The sequence below is a fragment of the Eimeria acervulina genome, genomic scaffold (assembly GCF_000499425.1).
Source record: "Eimeria acervulina Houghton genomic scaffold, Eah_scaff751, whole genome shotgun sequence".
NCBI classification, from domain to species: domain Eukaryota; phylum Apicomplexa; class Conoidasida; order Eucoccidiorida; family Eimeriidae; genus Eimeria; species Eimeria acervulina.
This window is the reverse complement of record NW_013547165.1, coordinates 1-16,872: the sequence shown is the minus strand read 5'-3', so window position 1 is coordinate 16,872 and position 16,872 is coordinate 1. Positions and strand designations below refer to the sequence as shown.

The 16,872-nt window shown below is 44.7% G+C and overlaps 3 protein-coding genes across 3 annotated transcripts; 1 reads left to right on the top strand and 2 right to left on the bottom strand.

Annotated features, from left to right (window-relative positions):
- Positions 1-794: 794 nt before the first annotated feature.
- EAH_00048110 (hypothetical protein, conserved) lies at positions 795-7,863 on the bottom strand (the record flags this gene model as incomplete). Its single annotated transcript, XM_013391423.1, has 11 exons — positions 795-1,163; positions 1,624-1,708; positions 1,972-2,068; positions 2,576-2,885; positions 3,419-3,499; positions 3,874-3,929; positions 4,437-4,829; positions 5,214-5,318; positions 5,794-5,941; positions 6,267-6,611; positions 6,823-7,863. 11 exons carry the CDS (start codon positions 7,861-7,863, stop codon positions 795-797), a joined length of 3,030 nt encoding a protein of 1,009 aa, XP_013246877.1.
- Positions 7,864-11,158: 3,295 nt separating this feature from the next.
- EAH_00048100 (hypothetical protein, conserved) lies at positions 11,159-12,358 on the bottom strand (the record flags this gene model as incomplete). The annotated part of the gene is made up of 3 exons (XM_013391422.1): positions 11,159-11,413; positions 11,701-11,871; positions 12,266-12,358. 3 exons carry the CDS (start codon positions 12,356-12,358, stop codon positions 11,159-11,161), a joined length of 519 nt encoding a protein of 172 aa, XP_013246876.1.
- Positions 12,359-14,636: 2,278 nt separating this feature from the next.
- Positions 14,637-16,266, top strand: EAH_00048090 (hypothetical protein, conserved; the record flags this gene model as incomplete). Its single annotated transcript, XM_013391421.1, has 5 exons — positions 14,637-14,699; positions 15,050-15,251; positions 15,423-15,505; positions 15,728-16,075; positions 16,258-16,266. 5 exons carry the CDS (start codon positions 14,637-14,639, stop codon positions 16,264-16,266), a joined length of 705 nt encoding a protein of 234 aa, XP_013246875.1.
- Between the last annotated feature and the right edge of the window lie 606 nt (positions 16,267-16,872).

Below are 16,872 nucleotides of genomic sequence, written 5' to 3'. Positions count from 1 at the left end.
AAAGTATGTATATATATATATATATATATAAATAAATAAAAAATAAATATATATATATATATATATTAGTTAGGCTGCACTTGTAAGATTGTACTCTGTTTATTTTGATTGTCGATATACAACAACACATCCAATGCGAGTTATATCTTTATATATATTAATTATATATATATATGTATATATATATATTATATTCATATATATATATATATTATATTCATATATATATATATAATATTCATATATATATATGTATATACATATATACATAAGTGTATATATTTATTTGTTTTTTCTATATTGATATATATATATATGTACAAATGCATATATTTATGTACGTTTGTTTTTTGTATATTTATATATATAAGTGTATATATTTCTTTGCTTTTTTATATTGATATATATATATTTATTTTTTATATTGATATATATATATATATCCTATTGTTTGTTCGTTTGTTGTTTGTTTTTATCTTTTGTTTTTGTGTTTATCTCTCTCTCTTTTTTATCTTTTCGTCTCTTTTTTGTCTGCTCTGTCTCTTCTGTCTTTTCTATTTTATTTTATTTTTTTATTTTTATCTTTCTTCTCTTTTCTGGCTGCGTGCCGCTGCAGCTGCTGCAGTTGCTGCAGCAGCAGCAGCAGCAGCAGCAGCAGCAGCAGCAGCAGCAGCAGCATGATTTCTCTTCTTTCATTAATCCAGGTGATATAAATAATTAAATATATTTGCATATTAAATAAATATGTTTTTAAAAATATTATTTTATTTTATTTTATTTGCTTTTGTTTTATTTTATTGAGGGTGTCTCCTTCGTTTGCTGCTGGCTTGTGGTGTTGATACGCGTTTGTCTCCTGCTGCTGCTGCTGCTGCTGCTGCTGCTGCTGTTGCTGCTGCTGCTGCTGCAGCGGTTGCTGCAGGAGACGCAGCAGTAACGGGAGCAGCATCTACAGCAGCTTTAAGCCTGTACAATGGTTCTGCTGCTGCTGCTGCTGCTGCAGTGTCTGCTGATGAGAACCAGCAGCAGCGAGAATCAAGGAGCTGCTGCTGCTGCTGCTGCTGCTGCTGCTGCTGTTTAGGAAAGGAGACGGAAGGAGACAAATATCTTCTTTGTAAAGCAGCAGAGCTTCGTTTTATTGATGCTGCTGGAGACGCGCAAGACGGCTGAGCAAACAAATACAAAAAAAAATATTTTATTGTTATTATATAACAATAAAGATAAAGAGATTAAACAAATACAGAAAATAAACAAATAGTATTTATTATTTAAAGAGAATATCAAGAAGAATACATTGAAATAAACAAAAAATAAACAAAACAAACAAAAGACAAACAAAGACAAATAAAACAAACAAAACAAACAAACAAGTTAAAGAAGCAAAATAAAACAAACAAATAAAAACAAACAAATAAACAAAACAAAACAAACAAAGCGAACAGACAGAACAAACAAAACAAACAAAACAGACAGACAGAACAAACAAAACAAACGGCGAACACAAACAAACAAACAAAACAAACGAAAACAGATAAAGACAAATAAAACAAACAAAATAAAACAAACAAATAATAACAAATAAATAAATAAAACAAAACAAACAAAACAAACAAAAGAGTAGCGGACTTCTTCTGAGAGATCGTAGAGCCGGCACCACTCTCTAAACGCATCGCCTGCTGCCTGCACCTTCGAATCATCCTTGCAATATAACCTGCAGCAGCAGCAGCAGCAGCAGCAGCAACAGCAGCAACATCATCGTCAGCACCAACAGCAGCAACAGCAGCAGCAACAGCAGCAGCAACAGCAGCAGCAAGTGCAACAACAGCAGCAGCACCAACTGCAGCAGCAACAGCACCAACAGCAGCAAGAGCAGCAGCAACAGCAGCAACAGCAGCAGCACCAGCAGCAGCAACAGCAGCAGCAGAAGCAGCAACAAGTGCAGCAGGAGCAGCAGCAAGTGCAGCAGGAGCTCACCTGAGTTGGTGTGTATCATAGTAGGTTGGATATGCTTCGAGTTTGTCTAAAGGCGCTAAGAAGGACGTCGTCGCATCAGCAGAAGAATAAAAACGCACTGACGAAAAAGGAGAAGAAGCACCCATCCCATAATGCAAATGCTGCCCTGATAGCAGCAGCAGCAGCAGCAGCAGCAGCAGCAGCAGCAGCAGCAGCAGCAAGAACAGCAGCAAGAGCAGCAGAACACACGCAGCAGCAGCAGAAACAGCAGAAGATGATAATAGAGAAAGAAAGAAATATACTCGCGGTGTATCAACATCAAGTAAGAACAACATATATCGTTCGCTAGCTAGCTAGCTAGCTAAATAACAATATATATAGCTACCTAGCTAGCTATATACATTGTTACCTAGCTAGCTAGCTAGCTGTTAGCTAGATAATTAGCTAACAACATGCAATGCTTCCTAGATAGATAGCTAGCAACATCCATCGTTGCCTAGCTAGCTGTCTAGCGATGTAGCAACATACATCGCTAGCTAGCTAGCCAGATAGATCGATAGATAGATATAGATACCTAGCTAGCTAGCTAGCTAGCTAGGTAGATAGGAGTTTATTGTGTACGTACAGTCAAGAATAACTTGGTCAGGTTGAAGAGCACCTCTAGAAAGACGAGAAAGAATCTCAGGTGTACATACAGCTTGAATAAGACGGAGGTCTTTGTTATGAGTTAAATTAGCAGAAGCAACATGCTTATAAAGAGAATTAGTTTGTCTGTCTCTACAAACACTTCTTAATAACCTATTTGCTTTCTTTAAACGCGGTATCTCCGACGAAGAAAGACTAGAAAACTCTTCTTTGCCGCCTCCTCGGCATACTGGATGACGCAGCACATCTAATAATAAACTTTCATCTGTTAACATCAAAAACTCTTCTACCTATAAACAAATAAATAAATAAATAAATAAATATAAATATATATAAATATAAATAAATATAAATATATAAATATAAATAAATATATTTAAATCAGTAAATACTTTATCTCAATATACACATAAACACAGTCAATAATAAACTTTCATCTGTTAACAACCTAAAAACAAATAAATAAACAAATAAATAAACAAATATAAACAAATAAATAAATAAACATAAATAAATAAACAAATAAATAAATGAATAAATACTTTATCTCAATATACACATAAACATATCGAAAGAATTAAAGAAAGAGACAGACAGACTAAAAAACAGAGACAGATAAAGAGACAGCAAAGAGACAGAAGAACACGACAAATATTTATTATTTATTTATTTATTTATTTATTTATTTATTTTATTTATTTATTTATTTATTTAATCTATTTATTTATCTATTTATCTATTTATTTTATTTGTTTAATCTATTTATTTATTTAATCTATTTATTTATTTATTTATTTATTTATTTATTTATTTATTTATTTACGTCATCAACAGCTTCACTCCATCGAAAGACAGGATCTGCTTCTCTGAGCGCTTCCGCTATCATCAACTCAACAGCTCGAACCTGCAACACCCAAACCCTAAACCCTAAACCCTAAACCCTAAACCCTAAAGCATAGTAGGGTGTAGAAGTATGTGTTTAGAGCTGTTATTGCAGCAGCAGCAAACGAACTGCTGCTGCTGCTGCTGCTGCTTGTATCTGCATGAATATGACTCCTAATCTGACGACGTTTTTCAGGGTTGAGGGTTTAGGGTTTAGGGTTTTACTTTTTTGTGTAGGTAGATGCAATTGAAGAGAGAATATCGTGCATAGAAGACCCCAAAGACAGAATGAAGCTCATTAATATCAAAACATATATTACCCTCTATAATACGAGAGGATGCAAATATACGAGAAGGAGAGAAAACAATCAAATGAGTTAAAGACGGTAAACAAACAGAGTCCCGAACTAAATAATCTAATCGGTCTACGTCTAATCCTGTTCTTCTGTTTGCTGCAAACAAATCAAAACAAAAATAAATAAATATATATATATATATATATCATTGTTTATTTATTTAATAATTTATATTAATTTGCTCGTTTATTTTCATTGACTAGCTTATTAATTAATTAATTATCATATTTACTTTAATTAATTAATTAATTAATTACTTTACTTATTTATATTAATTAATTAATAGCAAGTGCAGCTCTTTCCTTCATCGAGGGTTTAGGGTTTAGGGTTTAGGGTTTAGGGCTTATAATGACATTACTCATACCGACGATATCTAGTGCATCTCCTTTGTTAATCTAGGGTTTAGGGTTTTATGATGCATACCTACAGCATCGAGCGTCTGTTTGTTTTGTTGTTCATCTAGGGTTTAGGGTTTAGGGTTTAGGGTTTAGGGTTTTATGACGCATCCCGACGAAACCGTCTGCATCTCCTTCGTTCACCTAGAACTTTAAGGTTTAGGGTGTACGGTTTAGGGTTTAGGGTTTAGGGTTTAATGATGCCTACCGACAATATCGAGTGCAGCACGACTGAGCTGATCGATAGGATGAAGTGAAGGGGCCCCCAGCCAATTAGGCGGAGCACCTTTGATGATATTTGCGATTAAGTTTATATCTTCTTCTTCTATTTCTTTATTACCTCCGCAATCAGAATAATCAGAAAAGATATATTGAACAAGTTGTTCGCTCATATCTTCATGATGCCACAGCCCTCGTGCATGCATTGCAGGTGCTACTCCTGCTGCTGCTGCTGCTGCAGCAGCTGCTGCTGCCCCTTCTCCTCCGCTTCCACCTCCTGCTGCTGCTGCTGCTGCAGCTGCTGCTGCTGCTGCTGCAGGGTGTTTCATTCGAAGCACATTTACAAAATCTGCTTCAAACAAATGACTGAAGGGTCCGTGACCTAAGTCATGACAAAGCCCTGCTAACTGTACACATTGCTGCAATCTTCTGAGCTCTCTGCATGAAGAAAGATATGAAGAAGTTGACGAAAAGAAATAATCCGACTCAGAATATGTATCTATCATACTCCTACTCCTCTTACTCCTCTTGCTGCTGCTGCTGCTGCTGCTGCTGCTGCTGCTGCTGGTGCTGGTGGTGGTTGTAGTGGTGGGGTTGTTGCAGGTTTTGCTGATGCTGATAAACTTTCTATGCATGCAGCTCCTGCTGCTCCTGCTGCTGCTGCTGCTGCAGCTGCTCCAGTTCCAGCTGCTGCAGCTGCTGCTGCAGCAACAGAAGCTCCTGCTGCTGATGCTGCTGCTGCTGCTGAGACTTGAACATGCAGCACCATATGCAAAGTCCTCATCAGGCTGATTATAAGAACAAGAAGAAGAGACAGATAACTGCTTTTTAGCTAAAGTTGAGAAATACCGACCCGCAAGAAATCCTACTCCTGCATAATTACAAACAAATACACAAAAATAATAAATATATATATAATTAATAAATATATAATTAATAAATATATAATTAATAAATACATAATAAATATAAATATATATAATAATATATAAAAGAGAAAGAACGAGAGAGATAAGAAGAAGCAATCGTTATATGCAATCAGAGACAGACAGAGACAGACAGAGACAGACAGAGAAAAGATAAAGGAGACAGTTTATTACGAAAGGAGACAGACAGTATAATATTTTAATAAAATAATATTATAACATAAAATAATAAATAATAAAGCAGACATGCATTATTACTGTCTAATAAATTATAAATTATACTATGACTCTTGTACAAATTATAAAGGCCATGCGAATGAATGAACAATAAAACAGACAAGAATTATATATATATATATATATATTTATATATATATATATATATATATTTATTAAGTAAAAAACAAACAAATTGTTTACCTAAAGAATGCTCAAAACGAGTATGAGTTGCGGACGGGAAGACAAACTTGCATGCGCCGAGTTGACATAAATGCCGAAGACGCTGAAAAGGAGGTGTATCGACAACTAAGTCAAAAAGAGCTCGGTCAAAGTGTACATATGAATACACCTGAAACACAAACCCTAAACCCTAAACCCTAAACCCTAAACCCTAAACCCTAAACCCTAAAATAATGAATGCTAAATGCAAAAATAAAACTTGAAGAGGATGATACTTGGGCGGGCTACGCACAAACAGCAGCAGCAGCAGCAGCAACAGCAACAGCAACAACAGCATTATAGGAGCAAGAGCAGGAAAAGAAGCAGCAGCAACAGCAATAGCAGCAACAAGAACAGCAGCAACAGCAGCAGTGACTGGACCAGCAACAGGAGCAGTGATAATAGCAGCAACAGAGGCAGCAGCAGCAGCAGCAGCAGATGCAGATGCAGCATACCCTGTCAGCAACCTTCTTGAATTCTTTGTCTTGGGAGATTTGCTGCACAGGCCGGATTTCTTCTTGCTGCTGCTGCTGCAGCTGCAGCAGCAGCTGCAGCAGCTGTTTGCTTTGCTGGTAGCTCATGCTAAATCGCTCCCTTAGGAAGGCCGCAGCAGCAAATGTATCTGTTGCTGCTGCTGCTGCTTCTGCTGCAGGATTAGGATCTGTTGCTGCAGTATCCTCCAAATGAGCAACCTGCTGCTGCTGCTGCTGCTGCTGCTGCTGCTGCAGGAGGTCCATCAGATTCTGAACAGAAAGGCAGCCGCGAGTCACCAGGATGTCGGCGATCTCCCTCATGTTCTCCTGCACTCACAAACCCTAAACCCTAAACCCTAAACCCCAAACCCTAAACCCTAAACCCTACTCTCGGGTAAGCCAGTCGCCTTCTTCTTGACTTTCGCCGATGCATCGCACATTGAGCAGCGAAACTCCCTCAACACAGAACTCTAAACCCTAAACCCTAAACCCTAAACCCTAAACCCTAAACCCTGAACCCTAAACCCTAAACCCTTACCCTAAGCAAAAGGAGTTGCAAGTCAGTTAGATACTTGAATGAAAAAGCAGCAATACTTTGTACAAACTTCTCTCGTTCTTCTGTCTCCAAGTCTAATAAACTAAAAGGAGGCATCTTTGCAATAGCCTCCGCATCATACAGCCTGAACAAACCCTGTCTACACAAAAAAGAAAGTGATGGTTTAGGGTTTAGGGTTTCTCCTGGGGGCCCCCCTAGGGGGCCCCCAGGGGGGCCCCCTGGGGGGCCCCCTGAGGGGGCTCCTAACTCGTCAGGAAGCGATAATAACTCTTGAGTACTTGGAGGGCTGCATCCTTCACCTGAACAAAGCCGCAGCTCCTGTCCACTGCTGCTGCTGCTGCTGATGCTGCTGCTGCTGCTGATGTCGCTGCTGCTGCTGTCGCAGCTGGCTGTGGTGGCCTGAGATGATGGAATGCCTCGGGCTTTCACTTCTTCTTCTGCATCTCGTTTGCAGGTTTGCTGCTGCTGCTGCTGCTGCTGCTGCTCTTCCTGCTGCTGCTGCTGTTGCTGCTGCTGCTGGTTTATTTTGCCGCTGCTTTTCTCTAAGAAAGACTGTAAGTCTTGAAGACAGCGAGACACGCGATCCCTCCTATTGTGGGGTGTATATGCAACTTGAGAGCAGGCTTCTAGCCAGCAGCAAATAAAATCATCAACAGATCGGGGGTTTAGGGTTTGCAGCACTTTCTCCTGACTCTCTTTACTCAAACCGCACATACTCTCCAAGAAAACAAACACAGAAGGCTGAGTTGCTGCTGTCCAGGGGCCCCCCTCGGGGGCCCCCACAGGGCCCCCCACAGGGGCCCCCACAGGGCCCCCAACGGGGCCCCCCACGGGGGCCTCCAGATGGCCCCCCTCAGGGGCCCCCACAGGGCCCCCTAGGGGGGCCCCCCCAGGGGCCCCCACAGGGCCACCCAGAGGGGCCCCCATAGGGGCCCCCAGGGGGGCCCCCGAAGGGGCCCCCAAGAAGGAAGGCGCAGCGGGAGGGGCCCCTCTGCAGCTGCCTTGTTGGTCTCCTATAGGCATGAGATCGCTGCGGCTAGGGTTTAGGGTTTAGGGTTTGAGAGGGTAAAAATGAAGAAATGCAACATATCATTCACTGAAAGAAGAAGAAGCATGCAGAGGAGAAGATAGCTGCTGTGCTTCCATCTGAGGTTTATACTCAGTGGGCTGAGAAGCCAAACCCTAAACCCTAAACCCTAAACCCTAAAAAGCTTCATTAGAAGTCAGCTTCCAGGGGATCGCAGGGGAGAAAGAGGCGTCGCTCCAGCCCTACAAAAAGAAGCACCAACGCTGGGGTTTAGGGTTTAGGGTTTAGAGTTTAGAGACAAAGAAGAGCCTCTAATAACAGATGCAAACACTGAAAAGGCTGAAGAGACATTGCATAACCACTTGGGGGCGGGGGCCCCCCGGGGGCCCCTTTGATCTTTCAAACGGTTGAGAAAATTGACCCCAGTGGAGTTAGGGTTTAGGGTTTAGGGTTTATAGTTTAGGGTCTAGGGTTTAGGGTTTACGTTTTAGGGTTTGAGGCGTGCACACCGAGTTGAATGTCTCAAACCCATCGGTCTACTTGGGGGCCGCCCCGTCAGAGTTTCTTCTTCTTTGAAGCTGGCGTTTAGTCTTCATTTGTCTTAATTAAAATTTATAATTAAACAAAAAAGGGCTTAAAGTTTTATGTAAATGGGGGGTCGCTTGAGGGAGAAGCAACGAAGACTTCAGCAGCAGCAGCAGCAGCAGCTGCAGCAGCAGCAGCAGCGGCGGTTGCTGCACAAGTGTGTTCGATGAAGAGGACTGTTTTTTATTTCTTTGTTTATATTTCATTGAATTTCATTTAAAATGCTACAAGTAGTATATTTTCTGTTCGTTTTCTCTCCACACAAAGCACAGACACCTCAAGAGCCCCTTTAAATGCTATAAATATTTCTCGGGTATTGTTTTGTATCTTCTTCTCGTTTAATTCTGCTTATGCATGCACAAATATTCAATTAAAGCCCCAAACGACTCAAAGCAGTTCTTCTTTAGAAACCAGACAGAGGGAAGTTGCTGCTGCACCTCTTGCCACTCAAACCACAGCAGCAGCAGCAGCAGCAGCAGCAGGATTAGCAGTAGCGGTAGTAGCACCAGCAGCAGCAAGAGTAGCAGCAGCGACAGCAATAGTAGCAGCACCAGCAACGAAAACAACAACACCGCCGCTGCTGCTACAGTGCAGTCTCTGCTCCTAAAAACTAATTCTAATTATGGCGTAAACTGGCTGGCTAGCTAGCTATATAGCTAGCTGGCTAGCTAGCTAGCTAGATAGTAAGTCCTAGCTAGCCACGGCTAACTAGCGATTGTCTGCTGCGCAGCAGGCCGTGCTGCTGCAACGAGAGACGCAAACCCTAACCTGGAGTAATAAACCCTAAACCCTAGAACCCTAAACCCTAGCACCTCGAAGGGTTTATTAGGCTATGACGATGGCTTGTCTGTGCTTAATAAAGCAAAGAAAAACCCCTCAACCCACAGCAGAAACAAGACATATTCAATTACAAACAAACATACACCAGAGGGGCCCCTTCAGTTGTTTTATCTCAGCTGTTAGCGGGGGCCCTCACAAACTGAATTTACAATAGAGCGAAGAGAAAACCACAGAAACACGAGAAAGCCAAATGCCCTTTAAGGGCCCCCAAGGGGCCTCTTAGGGGCCCCTCAAGGGCCCCTTAGGGGCCCCTAAACGACCCTTGAGGGGCTCCTCAAGGGCCCTTTAGGGGGTCTTCAAGTGCCCTTTAGGGGCCCCTCAAGGGGTGTTTAGGGGGCCCCTAAAGGGGTGTTTAGGGGGCCCTCAAGTACTCTACAGGGGCCCTCTCCAGCAGGCTGAGTTATTGTTCTGCTGGTGTGTGAGAGAGTTTGAAGTTGCTTCAAAGCCGTTGTGAGTGGCGTGATGTGTACGTACACCTGAATTGCATTCAGGTGTACGTATGGTCGTTACAAAGGGCCTTTTAATAAAAATTAATAATGAGAAGAAAAGAAATATGAAAGATAAAAGAAAAAAAATGATCACCATTAGGAAGCGTCTGCTTCTCCCTTTCCTCTGCCCTTCTAGACACCCGGGAGATCTGTGGTTTTGATTGATTAAATTATTTATTTAGTTTATTTTGTTTGTTTTTATGTTGTGTTTGCATGCACTCACTACTGAAAAGGATTCAATTATATCTTTTAATGTCTCTGCTTCAACAGCACGGCTTTGTTCGCTTCTCTCCGCTCCCTCTTTCTCTTCAATTTGCTGTCAGCAGTAAACGAAAAGTACAGCAAAACGCCTCAGGGTTTTATAATCAGGCTTAAACTAAAAAGATCCCCTACCATTGCGCGTAGAGTGTAGGGCTGCTGCTGCTGCTGCTGCGGTGTTGTTGCATGCGGAGGTTCCAGCTGTCTGAATCCCTGGGTCTGTTTGCAAGAAGAAGACATTAATATATTCTAGAGGGTAGAAGTGGATGCGTCTGCTGCTTACAGAGGCGCTCGCCATAGAAACTCCCTCAGGAAGTGAAGGGCCGGGGATTAGGGGGCCCGAGGCAGATTCACCTTTGAATTCAAATTGCTGCTGCACCTTAGAAACCTGAAAGCATGAATTAGGAGGTTTGCGCGTTTGCACCTTTCTTTTAAATGATGTTTGCCTGTTCATGAATTTCTTGACGTAGGTTTGAAAGAATTGATTGCATTTCCTTTCGTGTCAATCGGAACTTCTTATTTGGCATCAGTTTTACTTCTATAACCCGCGAGGTCATTAGGGGGGAAGGGGGGGGAAGAGAACGAAATAAACAACAGATTTAATGCAATTACCAATTCGAGGTGGTGTAGGCTTCATGAGTCCAGGTAGAAAAGTTGCATTTTCCTGTGTTCTCACGCTTCCCGCCGGTATACAGAAGGAGAGCAGTAACAGAAACACGCCGAAACAAGAACGCGAGTAGAGGGGAAAAGGGGAGAAAGCTGATGCTTTCAAGTGCCTCATTCTCTTTGAAATGAATCATTTTAGAAAACGTTGATAGAATCCATCTAAATTCAAAAATTTAACCCTCTGAATGATGCCTCGAATTTGTGCAGAGTTGTGCGTTTCGTATACTAAACAAACCGCTTCAACAGTTCAGGTGTACATGCAGCTCCAGAGGGAAATTGAGAGTAAATTTGTTGGGATCTGTGCAGATCATCCTGAATTTATTATTTGTTAATGGATAAAAAACAAGAAAAAAATGAATTGCATCATGCAGTTGTTTTGTTTTCCGCGGCAAGGCACCTGTTCAAGTTTTCTTCGTGTGGCGAAGGCACTGAAATATCAGCAGTTGAATTTTTTTCAAAGGGCCTTTCTTTCTTTTTCTCGTTCTGCCTTTAAATGTGCAAGGCGTTCTCCCTCTTTTCTGTCGTGTTCTTTCATTAGTTTATACTCCGCTTCAATAACAGTGCGGAAGTCTGCAACGCCCTCTTCGAATGCACGCTGCACTGCTCGCCGCGTTGGGTAGTGAACGTTGTTATACCACCAAGGCCGCTCTTCCTGATTTTCAGGCGATAAACTCGCCACGTTGTCCCACTCAAGATTCACAGGGTACGACTGAAGCAAAGCAAACCACACAGATAAGGCGAATGCACATGCATGCATGCATGCATGCATGCATGCATGCATGCAGGCAGGTGAGCATGCAGGCACGCATAGAGGTAAGCATGCACTTTGTTTGCAAGCTACAAACCATCACAATGCTGCTCCTCCGCGCGTGATTCTCCCTGTAGGAACCTCTTTTCCCTAAACTCTATGCCCTAAACCCTAAACCCTAAACCCTAAACCCTAAACCCTAAGGTGAAAACCCTAGTTTTCTGTGCCTAGATGATGGATTTTCTTACCTCCATGTCTGGCGGCGGTTGATTGAGGCATTCATCGACTTCTTCTAAAATACCCCCCTCATCCCAAGTAGGGAAGAGCCCTGGGCAGCCGGCGCCTCCATATTTTTGTTGCAGTCTTTCATCTTTTTCTAGCAATTCACAAACTGTGCGAAAGCGAGGGCGCACGCGGTACTGAGAAAAACAGACAAGACAGAGAACACCAACCACACCACAACAAATTCCATGCTTCTGCTGTACATGCAGCAGAAACAGCAGCAGCAGCTGCAGCAACAGCTGCAGCAGATAATGCAACAAGCACCCTAGCTGCCTTTGAAAGCTGAAACGTCTGTACACCTGAAGATCCTGCGTCTCTGTGCATTTTATCATTTTCTATAAATGCACTTCAAGTGCATGAGGCAACATGAAAAAAAAATATACCATATATATATATATATATATGAGAGGTGTATATACACCTCATGGATGCAGACACGTAATGTCTGGGTTTTCTGTGATTTAAAACATCTGAGGTTTTGTAAAGAGGCAAAGGAGGTAATTCAAATAATGTATATATCTTCAGCTGTACCTGCAGCGTAGCGCCTCGAGCATAAAAGATGCGGCAAACCCCAGGAAAGGGTCCAGCAAGAAAAACTTCACAAAGAGGTGCATCTGCTTTCATCTTTACGTCTGTTATTTCAAGGAGAGAAGAATCATACTTAAACCTCAGCTTTTTTACTAGTGAAGACAGACGGCCTTCATCTTCCTTCATTAAGTCGCAGTATGCCCCTACGTGTACATACACCTCAAAATAGAAACACAATTAATGCAGGTTGTGCTAACAATAAACAGACAATTTCCTCAATAAACAAAGAATGAAAGACAGAAATACAAACAACAACAAAGTCAAACAACGCTCAGGCGAATATACTTCTTCTGCTCTCAACTAGGGTTTAGGGTTTAGGGTTTAGGGTTTAGGGTTTAGGGTTTGCGTGCCTTGTTTGGGGCGAACGATCAAGAGCTTGGGTTTGCTGAGAGGCTGTTTGAATGCATAATCTGCAATTGCTGCTTTTCTCCCCTTTAAAAGCCTTTCATTTATTTTGTCTTTAATAGACAACTGCCTCTCTCCTCGCACTACTTCTTCTGCTGCTGCTGCTGCTGAGGGGCCCCACAACCGCTCCTCTTCTTCTATCAAATCTGCCCAACCCTCAAAAATCGCCTCAGCAGGAGGGTCCCTGCAGCAGCAGCAGCAGCAGCACAAGCAGCAGCAACAATAGTAGCAGCAACAGCAGCAAGCGCAGCAACAGTAGCAGACGTAGATGCTGCAGTAGCAGCAGCAGCAGCTGCTGCTGCTGCTGCTACTGCTGCTGCCGGAGTACCGGCTGCACTGCGTGGATGAAGGAGAAGCAACACCAACACGACTCTGTGCAGTCCGTGAGTCCTAGACCCTAAACCCTCAGCCATAAACCCTAAACCCTAAACCCTAAACCCTTGCCTGGATTCAATTTTGAAGTTCCCGTCTTCTCCGAGGACGTAATAGGGCCTCTTAAGATATGAAAGGGCCCCTGTCTTCGTGCTTGATGTCTTCTCCTTGTACTTTTTATTCATCTTTAAAGCAAACCCTAATTGATGGAGGGCCCCCCATGGGGAGGCCCCCTCGTTGCTGCTGCTGCTGCTGGTGCTGCTGCTGCTGCTGCTGCTCAGTGCCCAAAGCGCCCTCTTGGGGGCCCCCAAGGAAGTCCTGGGGGCCCCATGAGGGGCCCCCAAGAATACCCTTCCCGGGGGACCCAAGGAAAGGGTACTGGGGGGCCCCCTGATGGGGGGCCCCCAGAGCAGGGTACTGGGGGGCCCCCTGATGGGGGGCCCCCTTAGGGGGGCCCCCATCACCCCTCCAGTATCTCCGCGTGAATGCGAAGACAGACGTTGAGATTTCAACATAAACAACAAAGGGGGGCCCCTGAACCCTCTAATATCTGCTGTAGGTGCCCCTAGAGAGGCGTCTGATAGAGGAGAGTATTGCTGCTGCAGCGCGTAATACCCTACCGATCCAGTACCCAGCATAGGGGCCCCAAGGGGGGCCCCCAGGGGGGCCCCCAGGCTGCACTGCAGCAGCAACCCATTAAGACCCAATGCTAAAACAAATAAGAAAAAGGCTGGGGGCCCCTCAAAAAGTAGGGGGCCCCCCTTTCGCCTCATCTTCACCCTCTTAGAGGGGCCCCCAGGGGCCCCCAACTGCTTGCGACCGATGGCTGCTGAAGAGGATCAGCTAAGAAATATGTAGAAATAAAAAGTATATCAGTGCAGAGTGATAAGAAAATTCAGGGTTTAGGGTTTAGGGTTTAGGGTTTAGGGTTTAGGGTTTGGGCTTCAGGCTCTAAGGGGGCCTCCAAGCCCGCCTGGGCCCCCTGGGGCCCCGGGGCCCCCAGACTGCCTCCTTAGGGTGTTTGGTTAGGTGTGCATTTATAAACCCTCAACATTAAAATCTAAACCCTAAACCCTAAACCCTAAACCCTGGAGTGCAAAGGGGCGCCGACTACCCAGCCTTCTGCTGCTGCGCTGAGCCGTCTCCTCCCCAAGCAGCAACAGAGCAGCAGCTGCTGCTCCTCCTACCTTTCCTGCGCTTGCTGCTGCTGCTTCTGCTGTGGCTGTTTGCTGCTGCGTTCAATCTACCCTGCGTCTGCAACCCCACACGCTTTCGGCTGCAGAGCTGCTGCAGCAGCTCTGCAGCAGCAGCAGCAGCAGCAGCAGCAGCAGCAGCATTATTACTATTTCGAATCCCCGGGGCTCTCTAACAGGGAGTAGGGGCCCCCTTGAAGGCCCTTCTACTCGTTCTTCTTCTCCTGCTGCTGCTGCTGCTGCAGTGCCTACACTAGGTGCAGCGAAGGTGTTATTTCAGCAGCAATCCAGAGAGATTTCCTGCTGCTGCTGTTGCTGCTGCTGCAGCAGCAGCTGCTGCTAAGATGGATAGCAATTCGAACGAAGAGGAGGCAGACCTCTACGACCTGCTGCATCTTACACGCTCGGTATATCCTGCTGCTGGTGCTGCTTCTGTTGCTGCTGCTGCGACTGCTGCTGCTGCTCCTGTTGCTGCACCGGCAGCAGCAGCAGCAGCAATTTTTGCCGCTGTCTGTGGATCCTGCTGCACTTCCTGCTGTAAATCGCTGAGGCACTGCAGCATAACAGCAGCAGCAGCAGCAGCAGCAGCAGCAGCAGCAATAGTACTGGCAGCAGCAGCAACAATAGTAGCGGCAGCAGCAAAACCATTGACAGGAGCATCAGCACCAGCCTCCGCAGTAGCAACACCACCTCCTTTATTTATTTTCTGCTTCTGCTGCCTCTGCTGCTGTTGCTGCTGCTGCTGCTGCTGCTGCAGGCAACTGAAGCAGACATAGCAGCAAGCTACCGCAAACTCGCTCGCCTATTTCATCCAGACAAAGCAGCAGAGGGGGCCCCCCAGCCCCAGGGGCCCCCTGGGGGGCCCCCTGGGGGGGCCCCCAGTACCCTGCCTACAGCATTTGTGAGACTAAACCGCGCATACTCTGTTTTGAAGCATCGGCGGCTGAGAGAGATATATGGTAAACCCTAAACCCTAAACCCTAAACCCTAAACCCTAGTTCATAAACCCTAGGCCTTCACCTGATTTTTGAATCTGTTTAGGGACAGGGGTTTAGACCATGGGGTTATGGGTAGGACTCAATTAGGGTTTAGGGTTTAGGGTTTAGGGTTTGCGGTTGTGCACATAACAGATTCACAGGGTATGGAGGGCGTCGAAGTAGCGGAGCGGCTGCTAAGAGATGAAGAAGCAAAAACCCTTCAACTCGCTGTACCCGTTAGTGCTGCTGCTGCTGCTGCTGCAGTTGCTGCTGCTGCTGCTGCTCATTTTCTGCTATTCCTGCTGTTGCTGCTGCTTTTCTGCTGCTGCAGAAGCACTTGCTACACTCCTGCTGCCCCCCGTGTATATATAGCTCATATGGTTTATGCTGCTGCTGCTGCTGCTACTCTTCTTGCCTCTGCTGCTGCTGCTGTTTCTGTTGTTGCTGCTGCTGCTCAGGATTCGAGCGAGAGCCTGCAAGAGCGCGTTGCTGCTGCGCTTCGGCAGCAGCGAGAGCAGCAGCAGCAGCAGCAGCAGCAGCTGCGGATGTCTGTCTCCATAGAAGTCCCTGTGTCTCTTTTCTTTTTAAATTCATTCTATCAACGTCGCCTCCTTGCTGTTCTTAAGAGACACAACCAAAGCTACAGCAACAGCAGCAGCAGCAGCAGGAGCAGCAGCAGCAGCAGCAGCAGCAGCGAGGAGGAAGACGAAGACTACAGCTTAGAAGAAATGCAGCTGCAGCTTTATCCTTCGCCGGGGCATCAAATATCTCAAGAAGAAAAAACGCGAAACACACATCTTTCAGATGTATCCTGTGAGAAAAGGGTCTAGGGTTTAGGGTTTAGGGTTTAGGGTTTAGGGTTTAGAGCTTTGAATCTAGGGTTTTCGTGTGGCGTAGGGTTTAAGGTTGAGGTTTTAGGGTTTACGGTTCAGTATGGTTTAGGGTTTAGGGTTTAGGGTCTACGGTTTACGCTTTAGAATCTATGGTGGAGGCTTAAGGGTTTAGGGTTTAGGGTTTAGGGTTTAGGGTTTAGGGTTTGCATTATGGCGTTTGCGCAAGTGTCTCCTTTTGTGTCTCCTTTTCTTCTCTTTATTTTTTTTCTGTCTCCTTCTCTTTTGTTGTGTCTTTCGCATATCTCCTTTCGTTTGTCTTTCATCATTTGCTTCCTAACCCACCAACAACAATGCTGCTGCTGCTGCTGCTGTTGCTGCTGCTGCTGCTGCTGCTGCTGTTGCTGCTGCTGCTGCTGCAGTTTCGCATTCATTTGAGGCCTCCATCTGGCGGAGATTAAATTTGTCTCTCGTCTTAGCAACCCAAGTCTTTAAATCTGGTGCAGCTGCTGCTGCTGCTGCTGTTGCTGCTGCTTCTGCTGTTGTTATTGTTGCTGCTGCTCCCGCTTCTGTTGCTGCTGTTGCTCTTGTTGCTGCTGCTGCCGCTGTTTTGTTTGCTGCTGTTTCTGCTGCTGATAGTTTTTCTGTTGCTGGGGCGTACTCTCAGCTCTGGTGCTGCTGCTCTGGCTGGTGCAGCACCCGTTGCTGCTGCTGCTGCTGCTGCTGCTGCTGGGCGCTTTTCAGCAGTAGCACCACCGCCAGCAGCAGCAGCA